Source organism: Rhopilema esculentum, chromosome 9 (genome assembly GCF_057945365.1).
Source record: "Rhopilema esculentum isolate cy_ngs chromosome 9, ASM5794536v1, whole genome shotgun sequence".
Taxonomy (NCBI): domain Eukaryota; kingdom Metazoa; phylum Cnidaria; class Scyphozoa; order Rhizostomeae; family Rhizostomatidae; genus Rhopilema; species Rhopilema esculentum.
Window position 1 is genome coordinate 6,842,264 of NC_142823.1, and position 26,078 is coordinate 6,868,341.

The 26,078-nt window shown below is 35.2% G+C and overlaps 1 protein-coding gene across 1 annotated transcript; it reads left to right on the plus strand.

Annotated features, from left to right (window-relative positions):
- The first annotated feature begins 46 nt into the window (after positions 1 to 46).
- On the plus strand, positions 47 to 25,106 carry LOC135689216 (ADP-ribosylation factor-related protein 1). The gene is made up of 7 exons (XM_065206369.2): positions 47 to 269; positions 2,139 to 2,226; positions 2,808 to 2,890; positions 5,240 to 5,321; positions 6,413 to 6,483; positions 11,142 to 11,242; positions 24,716 to 25,106. Exons 1-7 carry the CDS (start codon positions 177 to 179, stop codon positions 24,801 to 24,803), a joined length of 606 nt encoding a protein of 201 aa, XP_065062441.1. The 5' UTR covers positions 47 to 176; the 3' UTR covers positions 24,804 to 25,106.
- Positions 25,107 to 26,078: the final 972 nt, after the last annotated feature.

A 26,078-nucleotide genomic window follows, 5' to 3' on the forward strand; every position in this document is an offset into this window, starting at 1 on the left:
TCACATTCGCTTCTGTGGCTAGCACAGGGGTACGGGAATAGTATGCGCAATTCAATTCATTTCTCGGGGTTTTAAATCAAATGAACATGGTTGATGTCAAGTTGACCTGAAAATTTATGGAGGAAGTTTAGATTAAACATGTAGGGCAAACTTGTTCATCTAGAGACAAATGAGAAATGTTTACACTTCTTTCTGGACTGTGGAAATATGTTTTCCAAAAAGATGAATACTGTGTGCTCATTCTTGGCTTGGATAATGCCGGTAAAACGGTAAGAAAACGCGTGACAAATTGTTCATTCTGTACTTGATTTTGAAGGCCATTATTGTTTAGAGAAAGAACCAAGGAAAAAATGACATGTCACTGGTGATTAAGAAAATAACTGCCCGCAATCCATTTAGACTTAAGTTTCTTTTTGGCTATTTTAACACTTATCCGAAAGTTCAAAAGTAGGATAGCAAAAATCTGTAAGGAAGCAACGTGAAGTGATTTTAAGAATTAGCCGGCGAGATCGAGATCATGTATGAAATAATTTTTATGTTGAGTTGATACTTATTTATTAATCTTACGCCATGCATATATGGGACAGTTAAAATTCGCATCTATGATACTTGAATTTACTGCCCCTTGCATTCATCATCCAATTTTTAAAACTTTTCTCTAAGAATCCATTTATCATTGTCGAGTACAAGTTTCCAGAAGATCTAGACATAAAATCCAGAAACCTTGTTTTCTACATTTGAAGCTTTCTACATAGTACTTTTATTAAACATTGGTTATCACAAACTGCATTTGTCTTTTTCTCTTAAGCAGTAGGATATTGGAGAAAAACCAGTTTGATTAGGTACAACATATCAGATGAGAGATCATCAGCAAGATATTTTTGTTTATACCAGATTTGTAAGATTTGTAAACAAATTGTTAAGTTTTTTATACACAGAAGCCAAATACTTTTGATTTGTGGGAGGAAATAAATCAGTTTATTGAACAATCTCTCTTGTATACTTGGAAACAATTGGTGAGAAAGATGTGAATCATTAAAGGTTTACCTGGTTACCAACCACAACATTCTTACACACAAAATTCTTGCAAGCAATATTTTAAGGAATCTCAGTGTGCACATACTTGAAATGAAAAAGTCCCTTCATTGAAAACAGGCTTAAATTTGCTGAGATTGTGTCAGTTGATGTGTTCATTTGGGATGAGAGTACATTAGCTAATTTGAAACAATCTTTAATTGTAAAATATTTCATACATTTGTACATCAGAACAACAAGCGATGTAGGCACTAAATAAATCTATCCATGACTAACGTGCTGTTTGCAAACCCAGTGAGTCCTATTTAATATCTCAAGACCATAGTGCTGGAGAAGAGAGGATGTGCCTATTGTGTGTCTTGATTCTAAATGAACTAAAATCACTTACAAATTAACATACTTATATAGAATAATTAATATCTAAAATTAACACCAATAATGTGAGGGAAAACAAATGATTGGAAGGGAAAGTCAAGGTGATGAGAAAATTGAATAATGTGGCAAAGATGAAGTAAAAAATAGGGACTAGTGAATGTGTGAAATGAGAGTGACGTAGTGGATGCCTTTGCTGCGATGTGAGAATGTGATCAAATGAATTAGAAGGAAAGATTAATGTAAACAGGCCTAGGCAGAGTCACTACAATACTAACTATTTTCATTCTTGTTTTTACTTGAAATTAGCAAGGACAATTGCAGTGGCTGCTGTCACCCAAATAAATGTTTATTAGAATGTAATAATGAGTATTAAATAATACAGAAAAAGAAACATTAATATAAGCACTGCACAAACTTCACATTTTGAAAGCTTTTTAAGTGCCTAATGTCAAACAATGTCTAAGTAATCAGATTGATCTCATATCCAAATTACTTCATAGAAATTTTTTGAAATCACTTTGATTATATCCCTCTTTTAAAGTGATTTGATTTCAATGAACTAACAATGAACCAGGTCTGATGTAGTTCTGTGTTCATTTAAAAAATATTATGTATTAGAGTAATATGTTGAATACATTTGTGTGCTGCAAATGGTTGATTGCTATATGTATTTTTTGATCCTATTTTTTCATCCACTTCTAATTTAACTTTGATTGTTTTTATTTCAGACATTGTTGGAAAACATAAAAAGAAAATTTGCTCTAAACTACAAAGGAATACCATTTGACAAGATTCATCCAACAGTTGGAATGAATGGTATGTAAAATGCATTTATAGTAAGCAAAGCCAAGGGACTGGCATGAGCAGGAAGTGAGAACAAGCAGGGCTGTTGGAGTATGTGGTGTTTTAAATAGGGAGGGCTGGAAACAAGGTTGTGTTTTAGCAAATCAGAAGAGAGTTGATATCAATCAACCTTTGATATCATTTCAACTAATTGTGCAAGTTTGTTTTTATTTAACATAGTTTTATCTATGACCTTGACAACAAACCCTCAGATTTTTGGATAGTTGGAGGGTCATGGTAGAAGATGGAACCTGATGATGAGTATGGGTGAAAGATATTTAAATAGATAAAAGGGGGTTAGAAATAGTGATGTACTTGGGTGCCATAAAAGTAGTTTACTTTTTGAAACAGGGTTAACTTGTTTATCACAAAACTGACCTAATTACTATCTGGAATGAATGATTTGTGCACTAAACAATTTAGAAGCAAGTTCACATATGGGTAACTGGTATATGAGAGATATTTGTCTACCAAATTTCATAAGTAAAATCCCAGACAACATATCATTTTTGACACTTGGAAAATGTTTATTTGATTGTCTTTTTACATTATAGTTGGCCGCATTGATATTGAAGGGATTAGACTGATATTTTGGGACCTTGGTGGTCAGCAAGATCTCCAGTCTCTTTGGGATAAGGTACACTGTTTTTGTTTCAATATTTGTTGTGTTTTTTCATCACTTCATTTTTCTTTCTAGTTAACATTCTTATTTTTTCAAATCTGAAAAATTTTATTGTGTTATCTTGAGCTTTCTGACTCCCAAAACAATGCTCTTTCCTCCTCAAGTTTTTTTTAATTAAGTGCAAAAATCTTGCTTTCTATTGATTTCTTTGGATAGCAAGTCAAATAAAAGAAAAGCAAGTTGTAAACAAAATTTGAACAGCTCTTTCTTCAAAAAATTGATAGTGATACAATACATTTGTTAATGATTATAAAAAATAAGAAAATGTTCAAAAACAATACAGATTCCTGCTTATAGTTCATCATCCTTGTAAAACAAGAATTGTTTGCTAATGTCTTTGAGAAGGTTCAAAAACTTTATACTAGTGATGCTTATCTCAGTATTTGAGTTTTTTAGATTTAAAAACCTCATTTCTTCCCAAAGGCTCTTTTAATTTTCTATCATTTTCAAAGTTTCCTTGATTCTTCTTATCTTATTTCTTCTTGCTTTTCTTTTTCTTCCCTGGCCTTTTGTGTATACCTCTTCTGTTTATCTTCAGTATTTGAGTTTTTTTAGATTTAAAAACCTCATTTCTTCCCAAAGGCTCTTTTAATTTTCTATCATTTTCAAAGTTTCCTTGATTCTTCTTATCTTATTTCTTCTTGCTTTTCTTTTTCTTCCCTGGCCTTTTGTGTATACCTCTTCTGTTTATCTTCAGTATTTGAGTTTTTTTAGATTTAAAAACCTCATTTCTTCCCAAAGGCTCTTTTAATTTTCTATCATTTTCAAAGTTTCCTTGATTCTTCTTATCTTATTTCTTCTTGCTTTTCTTTTTCTTCCCTGGCCTTTTGTGTATACCTCTTCTGTTTATCTTCAGTATTTGAGTTTTTTTAGATTTAAAAACCTCATTTCTTCCCAAAGGCTCTTTTAATTTTCTATCATTTTCAAAGTTTCCTTGATTCTTCTTATCTTATTTCTTCTTGCTTTTCTTTTTCTTCCCTGGCCTTTTGTGTATACCTCTTCTGTTTATCTTCAGTATTTGAGTTTTTTTAGATTTAAAAACCTCATTTCTTCCCAAAGGCTCTTTTAATTTTCTATCATTTTCAAAGTTTCCTTGATTCTTCTTATCTTATTTCTTCTTGCTTTTCTTTTTCTTCCCTGGCCTTTTGTGTATACCTCTTCTGTTTATCTTCAGTATTTGAGTTTTTTTAGATTTAAAAACCTCATTTCTTCCCAAAGGCTCTTTTAATTTTCTATCATTTTCAAAGTTTCCTTGATTCTTCTTATCTTATTTCTTCTTGCTTTTCTTTTTCTTCCCTGGCCTTTTGTGTATACCTCTTCTGTTTATCTTCAGTATTTGAGTTTTTTTAGATTTAAAAACCTCATTTCTTCCCAAAGGCTCTTTTAATTTTCTATCATTTTCAAAGTTTTCTTGATTCTTCTTATCTTATTTCTTCTTGGTTTTCTTTTTCTTCCCTGGCCTTTTGTGTATACCTCTTCTGTTTTCTTCTACAGGTATTGCTTTTTGCCACATCTTTACATGATGTGTTTCTCTTTCTTCTTTGTTTACATCTTTATCTTTTCTGTCTTTTCCTGAAGCTCCCTGTTAAAGCAGTTCCCCTATAAAATTTCAAATGCTAAAAGCAATGTTACCTAAACATCAAATACTTATACCACCAAGCCTAGCTTTGTCTCCAGCATTTAGTTTCCTTTTATCCAATCTTTGTATCATTGAGACTCTGTTTTTACCGTTAATTCAATATCTATGTCCAAAATAATAATGAATCAATGCCTCTTAATCATGTTTTTCACATTTTTGATACAGCATTTAAGTTTTTGCATGTTGTTTCTTTTTTAGCTAATTTTCATGGGCCATTTCAGCCTAATTTTTTGTGCCAATTGTGAAACGTTTTTTATCTTTTTTCAAGTTTTCAAAAAAGTTTAAAAATATATCAATTCAATATACCTTCAAGCCTTTGGTTCTGTTTGCCTTTAATTTTGCCAACATTTTGAGTTCCTTTGTTTCTTCTCTTTCTTGATTTGTTTCTTCCCGGTATTACTTATATGTATCTTAAGTATAAATTTAAATTTTACTAGCAATATTAGGTGATGTAATGGTGAAATGTTTGTTTGCATTTTATCAAGACTGCATAAACTTCTTCATTTTATTCTAAAGTAAATTGCTAAAGTATTTCTAAAGTATATTTTTGATTTTCTTGTCTTTGACAGCCTGCTTTTTTGTTTATATACTCTTAGTTTTTATTACTTTAAACCCAATATTTTTTATACATGCTTCTAATGTAAACAATGTGTCTACCATTTCAGTATTATACAGATGCACATGGCGTCATGTATATCGTCGACTCATCTGACAAGACAAGAATTGATGAATCGATGGCTATCCTTGGTTTGTGCTTCAATTCCGTATTATTTTAAGTGACTTACCAGATCACTTTTCCTTTTATGTGAAATTGTCCAGAAAGGTTTTACCTTCTTGAAAAACATTCTTGCCAAAGTCTGATATTTTCAACAAGTAACTGGTTAAAAAAGATCAAAGTTGCAAAGCTGTGTTGACTTAAAGATGATTTCGGTATTCCAAATTTTTGTGCCAGGTCACTTGTTGATTTTAAATAAATTTTTATTCCTAGTTGATGCTCTAAGTGTATTTTTCTTGATAAAAATCTTTCTTATTGCTCCATTTTCATTATTGGCATTCTTCTTGTAATTGACGGTTTCATGTTTATAAGTCTTGGTCTATCTGACACTTCTTTCGAATGCTTGATTTTGAATTATGTATTGGCTTAGTTACTTTTTATTCTCCATCTGAAAGTCTCTGTCTCCGTGCGTTTCACCAGCGGAGTTTAAAATTTGTACTCGAGCAAAAAACTATCAAAAATACTTTTGATGTTCAAAACTTAATTTGCCAGATGTCTACGCTGCTATCGAAAGAGTTAGAGTTTTGAGTAAAAACAATCTTTTATTTTCGTGCCTCAAACGGTGAACTGCAGCTTCGAGAAATCCCTTAATAAGATGCAGCTTATCATTTTGCTTTCCAATTAGAAAAGTAGTTCGAATTTCATTCTTTCTTTGCGATAATGTACTCGAAGGATTAGCAGTAGCGAGTGAAACTAACAGATTGCAGCAAAATCTGTTTGTTTCAAATATTATATGAAAATGTTTTTCTCAGATTAGCATGACCTTTTTGAACCTTTTAGTGGCTATTCTTATGTTAATGTACCCATGTGCACATTTAGTACGACCATTTCGTAAGCTTAACAACAAGGTGAAATGTTTTCTTTATCGCTGTAAAATGATACGTCGCATAGTTCCCATCAAGCCACATGTCTGTTACAGTCTTTGGTCACTCAGTCCTCGTATGTTTTTATTGAAATGCCGTTGCTAGTTTTAATGTATTTTTGACTTAGTTGATCCTTTTTAATTGCAATGATAAAATTAGTTTCCATTTTCACTGAGATCTCTTTCTATTTTTTCTTCTAGAGAGTACATTTATCCATGATAACTTGGATGGCATCCCTCTGCTGCTACTTGCAAACAAACAAGACAAAGATGTAAGTGATAATTTTCTAAAAGCAGCATTTGGTAATCATTTAACTGAAATTTGTTTCGATGTTTCGGTCACAATTACCTCATAACAAAACAGAAACCTTACTTATTTTATTTGTCATGCTTTCAAAAACAAGTGTCTTCTAATTTCTACCTTCATCAAAGATGTTTTGTGTAAAAACCAACTATAGAGTGGAGAATCTGGGAAAGCGTTGTGTCATGCATAGAAAATGAAACCATCTTTTGAAACCTCTGTCCCATGAGAAAGACATTGCAGAGCAGAAGCTGTTGTATAACGAGCCCACGTATCGAATGACGAATCCCACGGCCCACTTGAACAGAAACCCACAGTTGATTCAGTATATAGAGCTCAACAATCTGTTGTCATACTATACGTAAAATGCACAGCTTTTAAGTCAGCTTCTCATCTCAAACGGCAGCTCTAAAGTATGCTTTAAAATCATCCGTTACTCAGCTGGAGGGAAAATTACTTTACTGATGTCATCTTTGTCCAAAATTTGTATCATGCGCAATTCAGACTAAAGAGTCAAGACTACAACGCGTTGTTATCGAGGACTTGTGTGATTTAAGTGAGACTCACACTTCATGATACCCACGCCTGGAATAAAAGAGGACTGGTATCTCTCCTTACTCTATCCCAAAAGCATTGGATCTATAGTCCCCAACCCCAACCAATGAGCCATCCTCATAAAGTTTTCTCGCCTTTTATCGTTGAAATTTATTTCGCTCAAGCCTTCTCATCACGATCATATTGGTGAACCATAACATCTCGTTATATCGGACAGGGGCAGAAGAGGGGAATAGAGGAGGTCAATGGCGTAACGCGGTTTAGGGCACCAAATTATTCATATGTCCATGTTGTTAAGGCTGCGATTCTGTATCTAATCTGAAGCTTCTATATATAAGCTCCACCAACTTAACGATAAAAATTAGTATTTTCACACCTTTACACGCTCTTGCAGTCCCAAAACAGGGTCGTCATCTCTGATTTTCCTTAGGACCCCAGGTTGTAATAACTCTTTTATCGATGGTAAATTCATTTGTGGTGCAAACTCGAACTAAAGTATGGGAAATCCAGTATTCAAAACCCGAAACCTTGCACGTTTTCCAGAGAAAAATCCGAACCCGTGACTATATGAGCATTACTTCGAGTTGGTAATAGATTCACACCCTTTTTGGGAGCTTTATTTGCTAGATGAGTGTTTGTTTGAGGATCTTTATAAGGTGGTTTTTTATTCGAAAGGTTCAAGAATTCTAGGGAAGTTTTCTGGCCTTTTGTGCTTTGACTTTGCTTTTGGTTTTGTAGAAATTTTAGTCCTCAAGAGAGTTTTTGTACCTTTTCTTCGGTTTATCCATAATTTAACCCCTAAATTCCCATCAATTACCCTTACATTGTCCAAAAAATAAGTACTGCCAAAAGTAATGTTTTCTTTCTTACGAATTTTGTCTCAATTCAATCATAAAATGTATCAATTTTTTTGACTGTCACTCAAATATAGGGAGGTTGTCTTTACAGTTTCCTATTGTTTACAAACGCTTGAGACCGGCGCAGATTGCCCCTAGTTGTAGGAATTAAGCGATTGCTTTTAGGCACGAAACATCACACTCAACTGTTTCCTTTAGGTTTCATGAGTTCAAACTGTCTCTAAATTATGGGGATTAGCAATGACTGAATTTATCCACAAATGATTAATGGATAAAACTGACTTGCGTCATCAATTATTACAAAGATATGCACTTATCATTCCAACAAAACCTGTTTACAGGCAAACTAAATGCTTGAAAAGAAATCGGAAATTTTGATATGCGCTGTGTTTTTATGAGAAGATCAGTTTGTAAGTAGATTATTGCTTCAAGTTACAAAATTCTTTAAGCTACTTTTGATTCCTATTGAAGACACTTTGTTGAGAACGATTATATATTGTCAATATAGGCCACAAAGTTTCATTTTAAACATTGTCTGTTGGTGGTGTGCCTCGTGACTTTTCTATGAAAAACTGTGTCGTGGATCAAACTAGGTAGAACAACACTTAATTAGAGCACAATTTCACTGCTTAAAATTGTATCCTGCAAGTTCACGTTTCCTTCAAAAATCTTCCACGTGTCACGTGGCACGTGTCAGAATGTGTCCTGCAAAGTGTGTTCTGCAAAATGTGTCTTTAAGAATGTGTCCTGCAAGCTCCAACATGTGCTCTTCCAAAGCACGTGAGATAAAGTTTTGCTTTGATAGTAAATTGTGATGTATTCTACGCCGATATGTTGTTGCCTTTAAAAAGATCCGCGAGTAACATAGAATTATGGATGAGCCTCATGTTTCGTGAGCAATCGCTACGCTCATTTCAACAAGGTTCTGCTTGATTACACCTTGTTAATCAGGAGCGCGGTGGTCCACCAGGAATTGGGAAATTTCCAGGTAGGCCCCTTGAACTGCTCATGTGGGCCCCTTGGATTTTTCTTCTTTTTAAGCTTTTATTAATTGTAACATCAGATTTGCCAGAAAAGAAGTGAAATAAGGTCCCACTCTGCCTCCGCAACACTCATTTTCAACATATTATAAGTAAAAAATCCTTTTGTGGTACAAAATTTGAAAAATTGCCAAGTTGTAAGTGATGGCAAGAAGAAACAATGAGCTTCAAAATGGTGTGCCCCTAAAAACCTGATTTTCCTGGCCCATAAAACTTCCCACCATGCATGCCTCTGTTGTTAATTCATTAGGCCCTCATTAATACGTTAGCATGAGCACGAAGGGATGCATGAAGAAGACAAACACATAGACCACGCTAAATAAAGTTGAATTTAGTCAAGGATAGTTTTGTTTGAAAATATGCTTGAAAGCTTCATAAAAATATTTTATCTTGCAGGGTAAACTGTTCTAGAATATTGGGGGAGCTGGGTACAGCTCGGGTTGTAGCAACTAAAAACTTTGTATTAATATCCTTTGGGGTTCAAAGGCCAGCTAAACATCATTTGCTTTTTTGCTCGCATCTGCCAAACCATGCTTTCGAAAACTGCAAACCTCAAGTCTATCATCCTGTTAACACCTGAAACAGATATGTTATTCATTTATTTTATATTCCTAACAACAACATTTATTTTATATTCCTTTTATATTCCTTCTCTGCCTTAGAACAAGTAATATATTTTTTCAACCTTGAGCACTTTTTTGAGACTAGCTAGTGTTTGTTTTCAAGGAGCCTGTTGCCTATCAGTTGAACCCTGTTGTTTTGTGAATGAAGTGTCCCTTCAAAGTTTATCACATTTTTGAGACGGCAGTTCTGTTTAGGAAATACTCAACCTTTGTACATACTGCAATTTCAAAAACTTTTTTCAAAAACAATTTCAAAACAAAAACACAGTTTATACAACTGAACGAACAGCTCTTTAGACCGTAGCCGTGCACCTAGTCAATGGGCAAACGCACGTTCTTGACTTTTTGTGAATCATTTGATGAGATCTCGTTTTTGAGCTTGACCAAGTGACCCGTTGTTGATTCGTATCTACCATGTTGAGTTTTCATGTTCATTTCGCTGAGGTTGTTTTCACGCAGCTGTGCTTCTTACAAGGGCAACTCAAACAGTCCATTTACCCTCCAAACCACATTCACGCATTTACCATCGATCAAACTTGAAATCAACATTTTATTTTATTTGGATGGAAATTTCCATGAATTTTTTTCGACCTTGCAATGAAGCCGTTGATGATTATGCATTTAAAACGCAATATGTATCTTAAAATGTATGAGATTTTGTATGATAATTATGTAAAACTGAATGTTTCTCCATTGTAATATAATATAATATAATATAATATAATATAATATAATATAATATAATATAATATAATATAATATAATATAATATAATATAATATAATATAATATAATATAATATAATATAATATAATATAATAATATAATATAATATAATATAATATAATATAATATAATATAATATAATATAATATAATATAATATAATATAATAATATAATATAATGTAATATAATATAATATAATATAATATAATATAATATAATATAGTGTAATATAATATAATATAATATAAACTAATGTAATATAATATAGTATAATATAATATAATATAATATAATATAATATAATATAATATAATATGATATAATATAATATAATATAATATAATATAATATAATATAATATAATATAATATAATATAATATAATATAATATAATATAATATAATATAATATAATATAATATAATATAATATAATATAATAAAATATAGAATAATACAATACAATATGATATAATATGATATAATATGATACAATGTGATACAATGCTTGCTTTCCTGCTTTTTGACAAATTTTGCTATTATTATGCAAAAGAGTGACTCGTCAGTTTTGGCTCATTAAATGTAAGAAGGGCAAAAAATCCAGTAAGATTTGCTTTCTGTTTTATGATCATTCCCATTTTCCATGCTTTTTCATATTAGATTTCATCGGTTGAGACAAAAGGGCTGTCGCAAAATGAGAAGACGTTTGCCTTCAATTTTAATAAGAAGCCTTGCTGCTGTTTAATCCCTGAATCACATTTGCATTGTAATATTTATCAATGGATATAACTGTTAGTTCAATAATAATTATCTGCTTATTCAAAACCAGAGTGCTACAAACGTAGATGAGATTAAAGGCAAATTCATGCAAAGCTCTGTAAGATTTGATGAGAGGGATTGTCTGGTTCGTGGTATTTCTGCATTGAATGGGTGAGTTTGTTCATACTTCTAATTCACTGCGTCCTATTCTCCATGTGTTGGAGTTTATTAATTGCCGTGGCTTTATTTTCTGACCTTCTAAAAGCCTCGGTGAACCAGGCCGGTACTGAAATGGGACCGGTAATCTGGAACGTATTAATTTCTATTCGGTCCTCCTTTCACGGTTTTGAATACAAGATCGGTGCTCGCTGGAACTCTTATCGCACGTGTGCCAATTAATCAATACTTAGGTCCACTCAGCAGATGCAATCCTATTTGCTCGTGCCTATATAAAGAAGTCTTTCAAAATTTCCTCATTTTTGCCTGGAACGCTATATGTTTATTTAAAGATATTGGCTGGGGTCTTATGTTGACGATCCTCGTACAATGCTCCCCAATTGCCGTCAGTCTCTAAGTTCATTTGGAGCTCACACATTTCCTGTGATGAACTATTTATGTAGTTGTTGAAAACATTTTCAGGACACTTGAATCTATGTGAATGAAATATAAGTTTATGTCAGAGCTTTAAGTCTCTTGCGTGAGAATGTATTCGTTAAATATTATGAAAACTGTATTAGGCTAGAATTCCGGCCCTCAGCCCGAATCTGAATTCAAAAATTTAATGAAAAAAATTTGAAGTATTTTTGAAAAGGAGACTGGAAATTTAATTTTACAGCAAAAGCAGAAAGCGATAAGCAAAAAAGCATTTATTACTTGGACAGTTTATGTCCGGACACTAATATGCACAGGAAATTCCATTAAAAAAAATGCGAAAAAATAAGATACATCAGGCTGAAACTTGGACCATCATCAGAATATAATAATAACAGTGGGTTGCACTTATCGACCCACTCTTACTCATTCAAAACTTACTCGTTCTCAATTCTTACTCGTTTAATTCTTAAGTTAAAAGTTCTTACTCGGACAAAAATCATCCATGAATTGATAAACATGAAGGAAACAAATGTGCCAGTTGTAAAAAAGTATATTTTTAAAAAAATTTCCTGCAGAGCTTTATTCATGAAAAGCTCCCTGCGACCGCCCGGTCACATGGTCGGGTGGGTTTTCGTGCCCTGGGCTGTGGGGAGGGAGTTGATTGCCCCAGGCACCGAGCTGAGGGGGCCCAAAAAGTTATTACAAATATTTCAGCTAAAACATCACGGTCCCTATCTTTGCCCTAGGCTTTAGAAAAGCTCCTTGCTTACCAATGTTTACGTCATAACTAGAAGTAACAAATTGAACATTGCTCAGATCTTTCGCTATGCAAATTTTGTTTCAATTCTTCCTTTGCAATGTGGTTTTAAGAGGATTGATAAGCCAACCATGACAACTCAATGATCGCGATAATAATGTCTATGACGTTGTTCATCAAAGTCAATCATTTCCTATCGACATTGCTGCCTCTAAAATCAGCGGCAAATTGCTGAATGTTAGCACAGAATATAGATGCTTCTTTTCATCGTCGCTTTGCATCTATGACACTGCACTGAGCTGCAACACGAAAATTAGTTAAATGTGTTTTTTGCGACCAGGGCTGTGAATGCAATCTACCAATGGCGGCGCCACAGCAGGCTGGGGGAACATTCCCCCAGTTCTCGACAAAACTGTATTTGCTGTAAGTGTAATAAGAATATGTTTGGGCAGGTGTGGTGTTTTTGCAAAGTAATCTGTTATGATTCATTTCTCAGTTTTTGAAACTGCTTTCATGTAACCAAAAGCTAGTAATAATGGACGTTCCTTTTTTATTAAATTGGCGTTCGCTGCTGGAAGGAGAGTGCCTTCTTACAGTAAAAAGGGCGTGGCCTCAATTTTTGTCCCCTACTTATAGCGGTTCGGCTACAATCCACCAAGATACCTTCCTGATTGAACGTATCTAAGTTTATCTGCTATTTTTAGTTAACTTTTTGAAATGGTTTGAAACAGGCAATGACCTCTTGCATTCACCGTAAATCATTGAAGCACCTCCACTGTCATGATAATCCCCTTTCCCCATCAATAATGCCCTGTAATATGGCCTTTTTTCAAAATTGAGTTTGTGCGAATAAGCTGTCGGGGTTGTATAGAAGGATTTACAACATGTATGGCGGCCAACTAGAACAATTCATTTCATAAGCCATGACGTCAAAATATAGCTTAAAATAAATTACAATGAATGTCTTTAAACAGTCATTTCCCAATAAAATGCGCTTTCAAACAACAGACAAACAGCTTTGTCCAAAATGTTTTACCCTGGGGTCAATCATAAAAGCCATGGAAGTGTGCCGCTAGAAAAGACAGGGGTTATAGGAGGGGAAAAGTGTTTATTGCTGCTCCTCCTTAAGTGCAATACTTCCTTGAGTACCAGTGTTTCGTAAAGGTGCAAAGAAAATCGTCTCATTTTATCAAAATATTTCAAGTAATGCCGCACGATTACTCATTGTGACTACCACTTTATCCAGTTAACGTTGTCTGTAAAGCAAAAGCTTTTTGATATGGTGCAAGTGGCAATGTTTACCCCTCAGTCATGTCTTGCAGGCATGTTTAGTAATTAAGACTACCTTGTCCTTGTGGCTAAGAGCATGGTTGCCAGATAGATTCAGATAGACACAGATGACAAACGCAGGCAAAAATGCGCATGAAAATGCCAATTTAAGAACCCCAAAAAATACACTGTGAAAGCGTGTATTTCTATGCATGCTTTATTAGAATAATTTTTCAAACCCAAACCAAAAAAACTAATAAACTTTCCCCTTCAAAAAATCCAATATTCATTTTAGATTAGCTGGTTATATTTGGCATTTGAATCCACAAAGGGAAGTAATGCGCTTTAGATTAAAAGTTTGTTTTTTGCCTAGGATTTTTAAAGGCAATCTGTCACGACGTTGATTGATTATAAGAACAAAGGGGTTTTTTATTGTTTCCAGTCCCCCTTTAATTTATCGCATTGTAAAAAATATGGCGGAGCGCTGGAATCGTGTTTAGGCTATTGTTCCAGCTATTGTTCTCAATAACAAATCCACAACGAGACAGATTGCCTTTAAATTTTAATATGATGCGAATGTGCACCATTTTTTTCTTAAAAGTCCAGATTTAATTATTAGGCCAGACAATATTCCGTGCAATCTAACTTTAAGTCCAAAACTGAAAACTTTGGCCTGGCTGTGGGTACCACAGTGGATCCCAATCGTAACTGACCGTTTCAAAACATAAACATTTCCTAATAACGGTCACGTCCTAAGAGGCAATAAAATAACGGTCACTTCCCTACAGCAGACACCTCTCTACAACGGGCACACGTCCCTAAAATTGACGCCTCCCCACAACGGACACCTTCATATAGTGGACGCCTCCCTACATCGGACACTTCCCTACAACGGATACGCCGTTCAATGGACACCTCTCTAAAGCGAATACCTCCCTACAACGGAGCCTTATCTAGAATGGACAACTCCCTACAACGGACACACGTCCCTACAACGGACACCTCCTCACAACAGGCACTTCCCTACAATGGACACTACTTTAAAACAAACACCTCCCCACAACGGACACCTCTATACAACGTACACTTCCCCAGATCGGGCACCTCCCTACATCGGTCTTCTTCCTACAACGGGAACCTCCCTACAACGGACACTTAAGATGTCTGCTATTTGACTCTTTTGCGTTTGTTGTCTTGGGATATTTTTGTTTAAGAAATCAATTCATTTTTCCCAGAGATATTTTTTCTGTCACACTAATTTAAATCCCATATACCTGATTAGATACTTCGTATTCGTTTAACGTCGATGCATTAAGTTCAAATTAATATATGAAACCGTTCTTCACGATACTATTTCTAAAACATGCAGATTTTGACTCAATGTTAAAGGCAATAGTCAAAGGTTTGGACTCAATGTTCTTAGACAGTGCCGCCTTATTTTATTTCGGCAAAAGTAACTGTTGACTTCAAAATTCCTAGGCGGAAAAACACGGTGTTTTTATCCAGAATCACTGTACCTTTTCACCAGTTGCTAACCGCGTCAAACAAAAAGCAACGTAGGAAATTTGCTCAACGTCTCAGTCACGCAAAATATTGCTTAACCTTCAGTTAATGCCGACCAAAGCAAATAAGATCCTTTTTTATGCCTTCTTAATGATATTTGATCAAAAATAAAACTCAGGCAATGCAGGCCAAAACCGCAGCCAAAACAGGCGATCAAATTAAAATGACGTCACACAGTTCAAATTACTGGCCCCCTAAGACTTTGTTTGAATATAAATTGAAATGTAATGTGAAACTCCCCGTAGACTGCGATGAAACTTCAAGAGCAATTATTATAACTGAATTTCTTTTAATTATACAGGCTTTGAAGGAAGTTTTAATTTGGGATTTTTAAGGATTATCCCAAACTTTATCGCAGGATCTGTTTAAAATCGGAGATTATCTAATCGGGGTGTCCCGAACAGAAATGTCTATTCTGCGTCCAAGTGTTTCATTTTTTTAATTGAATAAATCTGGCTGTAGCATGCAATGATTTCGAAAAATTTCGTAACCTTCTCAAACTCAATATAGAAAATGCGTTTACGATTATCAGTTTTTAAAATTCTCCTTCACGTGCTCTTAAAAAGCTTCGTATGTCATTCTTTCAGTGCGGTAAAAAATCAGTCGACTCGACCCTTCATTTTAATTGAGCTCACGGTATCTAATGCAAGATTGTTTATGCTCCCTATAAAATGTTGTCACCAAAGGCAGTTTGGTTACTCTATTCTCGTTTCCGGTTTTTTTTACATCGATTTTTAAATAAAACCAGTTAATCAGCGAGGCTTGTAGTTTGGAGATCTCAATTCAAGCGGACGTCTAACAACGCTGCCTCGACTTCAGTAGATCATGCAATTCAGCGCGAGGCTCAATAATCTAACCGTATCATATCATAAATCATATATCGTATAACATATTTCATAGATCATACCGTATGTATTTTATTTAAAATTTATGTGAAATGAGAATTTTACGTTATTGCAGAAAATCCATACCGTTAATTAACTAGCAAATCGTTGACGTATTATTTTAAACGTGCATCACCTTGTACACTCTTTTTTTATATAAGAACAGTTTTATAAGAACACGAGCCTCAAAATTGGTCAAAAGTTAAGAACAAATTAAGAACAAGCTGAGGTTGAGCTTCTGTAAAATGCAATTTTGAACAACGTTTTTTCTCAAAAACAATGATTTTTAGCCATGTGTGGGTGCTTTTCGTCGAATATTCAAATTTTTCGGCAAATGAAGGTTGTCTCACTCACTTTGTTGGCAAATGAGGCCTGAACACCTCCTTAGAGCGAAAAAGCTAGCACTCGCACTGCTTACACCCTATTAGATTAAGAACAAATTAAGAACAATCCAGCCTCAGATTTTCGAAAAAATTAAGAACAGCCAGCCTGAACTGAAATTTACTGGTTCTTATAAAAAAGAGTGTATTTGACGTGCGGAAACAGGCACCGCAGAGCGGGGGTCTAGAAAAAGTGGGGGTAGGGGCAAAAAACCAAATGAAAAGAGGCTTTGCTTTATTTAGCCATATTTGTGTTAGTCTGCCAACACACAAGCCCTCCCCCATCCCCCTCCCTGCTCCGCGGTGCCTGAGAAACATACCGTCCATATTCTAGGCTATATTTTACAAGTAACTTTAACTTACATTGACATAAATTTATATCCTTTTAAAGGAAATTTTTTATATCTTGTGTTTGCAGGACAGTTTTAAGGGCCTTTTAAGCGAAAACAAATGGAAGGAAGGGCTAGGCAGTTTATGATATTGATTAGAAGAAAGACAGGATTAGCGTGTTGTTGTGAAAAACAGGCGTGTAAAAATGACGTGCTTTCAGTATTGCGGAGCTTTGAAAGAAGCACGCAAGGGAAAAGTAACAACTAAAGGAAACATGTTACCGTAAATCCTCGAATTAGCCCCCTGGGGGCTTGTTTATTTTTGATATTTTTAGAAAGGGGCCTATTCGAAGGGGGCTTATAGGAGGGGGGCTTATAGAATTATTGTATACATTAAGAAGACATTATTAAAAGACCTCGTTTATTTTTGTAGGAATTTCTTTATGACATGAAATTAATTATCACCAAAAGTATAAATTATTGTGGTAATTCAATAAAACGCCATATAGGCAACCTCAGATGGCAACAATAATCAAATGGAGGGGTCCAATTCGAGAATTTACGGTAGCAGTGGGGGCTTATTCGCGGGGGATTATTGACAATTTGTAGTTCTAGGGTGGGGCTTATTCGAGGGGGGGGGGCAATTCGTGGATTTACGGTATAGGCCCATCAGATGCAGGGCCGCCGAGAGAGTGGCAAGGGGGCAAATTGCCCCAGGGCTTTAAGATCCAAGGGGCCTCATGATATTAATTATCGAAGTAATGATTATTTTATTATTATTATTATTATCAATTTATTAAGATATTAGAGTAAATAAGCTAAAAAAAGTAGGCCTACTACTAAACAAAGGTAATATTACAAATTAAAGGTAAAATTAATATATAAAATAGGTCTAATGAATACATAAACGGTATTGACATGCATCTACATTAATAATTATTTGCAGCTTTGTCTGATTTTTTTTCAATTAATAAAGCCAACTTTTGCGACATGGCTCTTATACAGCCTTAATTTACAATCTTCACCTTTCCATTTTTTATACGTTTCTTGAAAATTGGAAGGCTGAGTGGTTCTTTATCTCATCTGGTAATTTATTCTATAATCTGCGTCTCAGAAATAATGTACTTTCGAAACCATATGTGGTTGTTTGTTTTAATTCAGTTTTAAAAAATGGAATTAATAAAAAGAACCAGAATTATGCCTAAGAATGGTAAAAGTTTTATACGATTGCACGAAAATTAATAAACTTAAGCTAATCTAAAGGGCGTGGTGTCAAAAAAGACAGACAGGAGCCTCATTTTTCAATTTTGTCCCAGGGTGACCAAGACCTCCAGGCGGCCTTGATCACTAGAGTACCGAAAAATTGTCAAACGAGTTGAGTCCAGGAGACATTTGATAACTGCAAGAAACATAAACTCATTCATGTATGATAATGAATACATGTGCAGTATTAAGGGATCATTCATAGAATTGTCTGCTTTCCTGGGAGAAGGGAAGTTGGGTAAATTGCAAGGAAGTAGACACCTTTCATAGCAATTTATATTGATTCTCCACACAAGGAGGTAAGCTTGATAGAGAACTTACTATATAGGAACATTTTCCAGTTACAGCATCTTAGAGTTTTTTAAGAGTGTTAAAATCGTTAAACCACGTTGAAAATTCTTGAAAAGATAAAGTTCTTTTATGCAGGTTTCTACTGTATATGATTTTAATTACAATTTCACCCCCCGAGGCCTGGTAACTAGTCTATTACCCTGGCAACAGAATAGTCTTTTGAACGTCCCTCTTTTTGCATCGTTTTTGGGGGGGGGGGGGCTGGAATTCGAGGCTAAAGCGTTCGGGCTTGGGTAATAAAAGTACACACGGAAAATTTGCGTTATAGGTGAGGTTGGAGTCAAATTTTGAGGGATACGGATAACATTTTCCAACAATATCCAACAACGTCATAAAATTTCCGAAATATTCTGACATTGTTTATACTTTGGGGAAGATCACAGCCTTCGGCCTGCTTTATCAGAACGGAAATTTCAGTGAATAGCTTTATCAAAAGAAATTCACACAATCAATGCCAGTAAAATATTTCATGATGATAATTATGACATCGATTTTAGCTTCTAAGTTTCAAAGGGGACAAAATTAATGTTGACGGACATTTTTGCTTCTCCCTGGTTATAATTGACCACAAAATCCTTCACAGCAAGGTCCTAGCACTTTGGGTTTTTGCATCTCGCAGAGATAACTGTTCTTATGAATCTGTTGCGGTTCTCTTATTGCGTGAGGTTGGTTGTTATTTGGCTGCGTTTTTGAAACACGAACGCCTTTTCAAGTATCACTTCTGTCAATAGATAAACCCTTGCACTTTAATCTATAGATTTACGAAACCGCAGTTTCCTTATCCTGAATAAGATCATTTTGTACCAGGTGTTTTTTAAGTATTCTACGTCACTCAAAACGCCTTGTTTAGCTTGAAACCGCGAGGATAACTGTCAGGCTTGTTTTTCAAGTTTTATCAGAACAACTTGAAAAGACTGTAAAAAACAAATCATACATCAAATTACCATCCTCGTTTGAATTCTGGATGGCCTCAATGCAATGACTGCGGAGTATGCTGCATATTGAGGGGGGCTAAAACGATTTTTTTGTGGTGGAAGGAGACTAAACAGATTTTCACTATTCAAATAATTTGAAAAACTTAACATCTAGCAATCAGAATGCAACCTTTCAATGTCAATAAAAAACTAGTTGATTCGACCTTGGAAGAAGATCGTCGTTCCAAAAAATTGAAGACCATGGGAAATCAGTCAAGTATATCTCTATCTTGAAGTGAAAACCAGGTAAAGGCTTTTGGTAAAATTCAAGATAATGTCGGCATTTTTATTATTGATAGTGTTACAGCCAAAATAATTAGGCGATTCGTGTCAATTGGCGAGATATGGGGAGGTTCAGTATTCTTTGATTATACACAAGATTGAAGGAAGATTACCTAGCAAAAAAAGCGAAATTCTGCGCAGCAAAAAAGATGACATATCTCCTAACATCATTAAGGAGTCACTTTTTCTAAGAAGCATCAACCAATGCAGCTGTTGAACAAGCTTTAAGCATTTGAGTTTAAAACACTTATTTCCAAGTGTTTTCATTGCATTAAGGTTGTTTATGACTTTGCCTGCTAGTGTTGCATCTGCCGAAATACCGTTAAAATTGTCCAAAGGAAATGAAATTTCCGAAAAAACTTTGCTATAGCTCCATAATTGACTCTTTTATCTATGGGACCCTAAAGTCATGGGCCTCCCCGGGCAGTAGCCCCCCTGACCCCCCTCTCCTCAGCACTGCTTTTCAGCAAAAGCTTTTGATGCATAAAAGAGTCACTTCAAAGAAGATGTTTCATGAAGTTGTGCAACTGTTGTCGAGTGGAAAAAATCATCTGCTAGAACGACTCATTAAAAGCATCCTCTACACAAAGGTTTGCTTTATATTTATGTCAAAGACAATGTACAAAACCTATTTGCAGATGTTCAGAAAGCTTTGATTGAGTCATGGGCCCCCAGGTCAGTGACCCCCCTGACCCCCTTTTCTCAGCACTGGATATTTTTAATAAACAAAGCAGTGCCTGAGATAAGCTGTTGGCGGTCCATATATCCAGCTTTCTTGAAACCATATTTGGTATCACAAAGAACAAGTTGCGATTGACGTAGCACCTGGCTATTATTCAAGTGTTCGATTTTACAGCTCATTGATGAATAAGAGGCTTCTTATTTTGTGGTTCTTCGTTTTTTGGTGATAATTTGGGTATTAGGAAGTGTTTCAATAAAAATCCAAATATCAGCAGGTCAAAAATTAGTCCAGTGTGATTGAATTGTTCAATAGAATAATAGTTATCAGGCACCGCGGAGCGTTGAGTAAAGTTGGGGAAGAGCTAAAACAGTATAAAAGAGGCTTTTCTGGTACTCTATTACTTAATTTGTGTCATTTTTGCAAAGAGTGGGGGGCTAAGGAACCCCCAGCTCCGCGGTATCTGCTTATCATGATTAATTTCCTTAGAAAAAGTTGATTTTTCATCACTTTGAAATATTTTTTATCTACAATGCAATGTCTTTTTTTTTGATTGAAAATTACAGTCAGGAATCGCGGTTTATGTTTGCTAGGGTCGTTTAATCGCAATGAAACTTTAAATCTGTCGTTCTCGTGGCATTTTATGTCTCCAATTATAAAGGTGGTATTCAGAGGCGGACCCTTGGGGGGCGAGGGGGCTGACCGCCCCAAATACTTTATAGGACAATGGTCTTTTGTTCTAAAACAATGGGAAATGGGACGTCATCTTATTAAAACAATAGGCTTGCCCCCCCCCAAATATTTGACCAGTGTCCGCCTCTGGTGGTATTTCCTGACGATATATTTTTCGAGGTCATCACTGCTTTTTTTGAGGTAACTGCCCTACAAATCTGTTTTTCTCTATTAGTTATTTGACCGGCCACGTAAAACTTTGATTGGGTAAATACAGATTGGTATGAGCTGTAACTTATGAATAGTCGTAGACGGTTAGGAGCGGAGTAAGACAATGTACTTCGCCAAAGTTATACTCCTCGCCAACAACTCACTTCAGATTTACACGACTCACAAAATTTGTCCTGCTTAGAACTAGGTCAGTCGCCGTTGGTACGGTCCTTTGACGCACTTAAGGTCGAACAATTTTTGACAGCAGTGTGTCTTGAAATTTTCCCAACCAAGACAAAGATGAAAAAAATTTGTTCCTATTTCTTCTCCGTCGGGGAATTTTTATTACCAGCTAAAGATTTTGGCAATTACACTCTTGTTTTGTAAGAACCAGTAAATTTAAGTTCTGACTGACTGTTCTTAATTTTTCCGAAAATCTGAGGCTGGATTGCTCTCAATTTGTTCTCAGATTAATAGGGTATAAGCAGTGCGATTGTTAGCGTTTTCGCTCTAGGGAGGTGTTCAGTCCTCATTTGCCAACATATTGAGTAAGACAACCTTTATATACCGACAAGTTTGAAAATTCACCAAAAAAGCACCCACACATGGCTAAAGATCCTATTGTGAAGGAGACAGAAAACCTCTATATATATTTATATATATAATATCTTCTTATTCGAAAACATTTACCTCTCTGTGGTACACACCTATGTCCCGCCCAAGTCACAACAGATCCTCGTTGTTGCTATGAAACATTGTTCAAAATTGCATTTTACAGTAGATATATAGATAGTAGCTCAGCCTCAGCTTGTTCTTAATTTGTTCTTAACTTTTGACCAATTTTAAGGCTCGTGTTCTTTTTAAATTGTTCTTATAAAAAAGAGTGTAACTTAAGATTGCACCGACTCGCGAAAACTGGCTCAGCTTGTTCTTAATTTGTTCTTAAATTAAGAACAAATTATTGCACCGACTCAGCTTGTTCTTAATTTGTTCTTAACTTTTGACCAATTTTAAGGCTCGTGTTCTTTTTAAATTATTCTTATAAAAAAGAGTGTAACTTAAGATTGCACCGACTCGCGAAAACTGGGCATATGACACTTGCTACACCCTCTTTGAATACTCTCCTGATGTTTTGTGCTGTTTTTCATGAAGACGATCTTGGCTACGTGTAATATAGGCAATGGTAATATTGATGGTAAGTTGGGTGATTAACATCCATGGTGATTTCCAGATCGTTTCCGACAGATCTGGGAAGGTGAGTCATTTACGAGCAAACAGCAACACAAATAATGTAAAAATGTAATGATGTGTGCCTCATTTTTTATAAAAACTCACGATCAATATCCGCTTTATCAGCTGCATCTTAGTCACTGCCTGTGATGTCTGAACAAATGTTTTATTTCTGGACCCTAGTAAAGATAAACATACTTTTTACTTTGTTCATAAAGCAGTTTTTCATCCAACAATCGGCAAAAGTAAGCAAAGTTTTTTGTTGACATTGAGTGATACCAAGTAATTACTAGACAAGAAATATATGTAAGTTTATTTGGTTGCTTTGAGAATGACATTTTGTGTTTGCAGATCTGTTTGCTTGCTGAACTAAATCATGTAACAATGAATGAATTGTTTTCATGATTGCATAACCAGCGAACCCATTCCTTGATTCCTACAAGGCTCTACGTTTGCTCCTTTAATGTTTTACTCATAGGGCATTGATGATTTGTTTCAAATCTAAACTCGGCTCAGAGCTTGAACAACTAAAAAAGATTTTCCTGGAGAACAGCTATTCAGAGGATGCCATTTCAGTTTACATTAAGCCGAAGATAGCAAATTTATCGGCTGATGTAAAATTTGGTCCGCGAAACTGCCCTGGATCGGTAACAGTTCCTTGCGATTTGAAAGGCAGAGAAAACAGGCCATTATAAATTGTTTCTTTGCTGTTAATCCGCTTATTGTTTACAGTATAAAAAAGGCTCTTCTATCTATTCAAAAGGATTGCGTTCCTACCATTCAAAAGAGTTCCCTTATCTATGAGTTTACGTGCCAGTGTGATTCTGGCTACGTAGGATGCACTACCCAAAGATTGGAGGATAGAATAAAACAGCATAATTCCTCCTAGTATTAGAAACAAAACTCATCCCCAAAGAGAACAACCACCTCGGTCTTGCAGATCTAAAACTAAACATACGATTTTGCTATTGGGCAGCATTTACTGGAAAACACAGATTGTGCAAAAAAGCTTTAATGGCGACATGTTTCGGATTATTGGTGAAGCCCGATCATCGTTCCATCTAGCAGTTTTGGAATCTATCTACATATGCACGAAAAAACCACTATTATGAAGACAAAAGGAGTTCGTTTTCACCTTAGGACTCCATTGGTAACATTCTCTATAGGCAAGCGGCAACTTTGCATATAGAGGCAATAGTTCTGATTATGCTAAATTTGTTTTGATGTTTCATTTTCTATATGATAGCCTCGTTGCCCGAGGCCAACCCCTCAAAGTTGCCAACAGCTATGATTTCAGAATAAGGTCGGATTGGTGCTAGCTGATTGGGAAATGATGTCCTATGCTAATTGCTGGAAGCTGTTGTAACTCCTGGGCCATGTGGTTCAAAATTTCTTCCTTTATCGTTTTTCTTCCCTATGTTTGAACTTAGAAGTAGCAAAAACAAGGCATCGAAAACTGATTCTTGCTATCTTGGTGCAAGCAGTGGAAGCTAGTCTAGACACTGTTATATTTTTCTTCAATTTTTCATTTATGAATTCTGAGCAACATCTCCTTATACTTTTGTTTGTAAGAACAGTTTTATAAGAACACGAGCCTCAGAATTGATCAAAAGCTAAGAACAAATAACGAACAAGCTGATGAATGCAATTTTGAGCAAAGTTGTGAAACCTCCTTGAAAAAATTCGACCTCAAAAACGAAAGAGTTTTTGCCGTTTAGGGGTGCTTTGTCAGTGAATTTTTGGAAAAATTTAGAGCAGCCAATGGCGGATCCTGATTATCCTTGCATTGTAAATCTTTTCAGCTTTTTAAAACGCTGATTTTTATTAGCTATTGAAACCCCTTTTTGAAAGTTTCTGGATTATTTTGTAAATCGTATTGCAAAAGATTATAAATTTGAATGAATTGTAAAAGAAATATTGTCTCCTTTTATCTCTATGTTTAGTTTCCTTTGACAGTTGGGTATTAATATTTAATGTATATAACAGTGCCGTCGGAACAGAATTCATAACCACCCCACTCCCCCCCCCCCTCCTCCGCTTCCGACGGCTCTGATATAAATTGTACGCTTGTCTCGTAACTTGCCCACTGACCATATTTTAACTGACACAATAACATGTAGAGTTTATAGGAGTGAGATTTATGACACTTTTATAAAGATTATTGTTTGAACAAATCACTGGTTTGTATACACCTGTTTTACCTCTAGCGACCACATTGAAGATGGAATCCGTTGGATTGTCAAATGCGTCAAACGGAACCTGGACCGACCCCCACGTGAGAAAATAATTACATAATGTTCTGCAAAAGTTTCTGAAAATACGCATTCGAGGCTAATTTGCCGAACCGCCAAGACTACCCTGATGGAAACGAGGTCGACACTTTGTCATCGCCGGAACTTGAAATAGCCATCGACAAAGCCCTGTTTAGGCCATGATGGACTTTGGCCTCTTGCAGAACAGACTCTTTATTTGACTCATATTAATTATACATAGTACATCTTTAAATGCATATGAATTACAAAATTTAGGTATTATAGAATATGCAATGTAAATGAAAATTACCGTTTTAATGTTAATGGATAACTTAAACAACTACAAGCATTTTTGTTTTTCACTCTTTTTTAGTGTTGATATGAAAATTGTGTATCTTGTGTGGTTACGAAACTGGGTAGCCTGAGATTATTCAAAAAGCTATTGGTTTCTGTTTTTAAGAGGCTTTGAGGTCAGAAACACAGCGATCGATAAAATAAGGGGGGAGGGAGCAATCGCTGACTCTGTTTTTGAAAATACTAAAAAGACTTTGTTACCTGGACTTAATGATTCTCATTTTCAGATGTTAAAGATTAAGTTGAGAAACGTAAATGATTGGGTATAGATCCAAGTGTGCTGTAAGAAAGTTGGAAAAAGTTATATTAAACAGGCACCGCGGAGCAGGGGGGGGGGGGCTCAAATTTTTAATTATCAAGAAACTTCATATTTTGAACGTAAGTTTATATCTGTACAGTGTTGCTGTGGAGGGGGGCTCAGGGGGTTCAACCCCCATAACAAGTGAGTCCATATTAAGTTTGAATTCTGTGTTGGCATCCTTTGTTTTACTATAGGTTTCTCGTGAATTTCTTATCAAATTGTTTGTGTCATCGAATAGTTTGAATGTTTTCTGCAGGCAACGGAGAGGTTTAATACAGATGCAAGTATATTGGGTGTGGTAAGGGTGTGGTCGTTGGTGTGGCCTTTGAATCTTTCTACAGCACAGTCCCTCTTCCTAACTTTTTAGGACGGCACCCCTAAATCTGTACCTAGCTTTTGAATCAAATTGTTTTAAAATGAATGATGAAATTACCAACAGGCTACACTCAATTTTTTATAAGAAACAGGTTATAAGAAACGGTAGGCTCGATCTTTCGAAAGTTAAGAAACAACCCTACCTAAATTGAAAAAAAACTAAGAAACTTTTGTTATTTGCAGTTTTAATTTTCCGAGTTGACACTCTAAACAGTCTTGTCATTGAATATCACTGTATATTGCAACACTACACTTGACATGCAGTTTGCATTCATTCTCAGTAAATTG

Bases quoted from the DNA above. Each gene is read 5' to 3' on its own strand.
- LOC135689216 (XM_065206369.2), top strand. From the start codon at position 177: ATGTTTACACTTCTTTCTGGACTGTGGAAATATGTTTTCCAAAAAGAT. The intron at 5,322-6,412 runs GTTTGTGCTTCA...TTTTTCTTCTAG, and splicing joins TGAATCGATGGCTATCCTTG to AGAGTACATTTATCCATGAT. The intron at 11,243-24,715 runs GTGAGTTTGTTC...TTTTACCTCTAG, and splicing joins GGTATTTCTGCATTGAATGG to CGACCACATTGAAGATGGAA.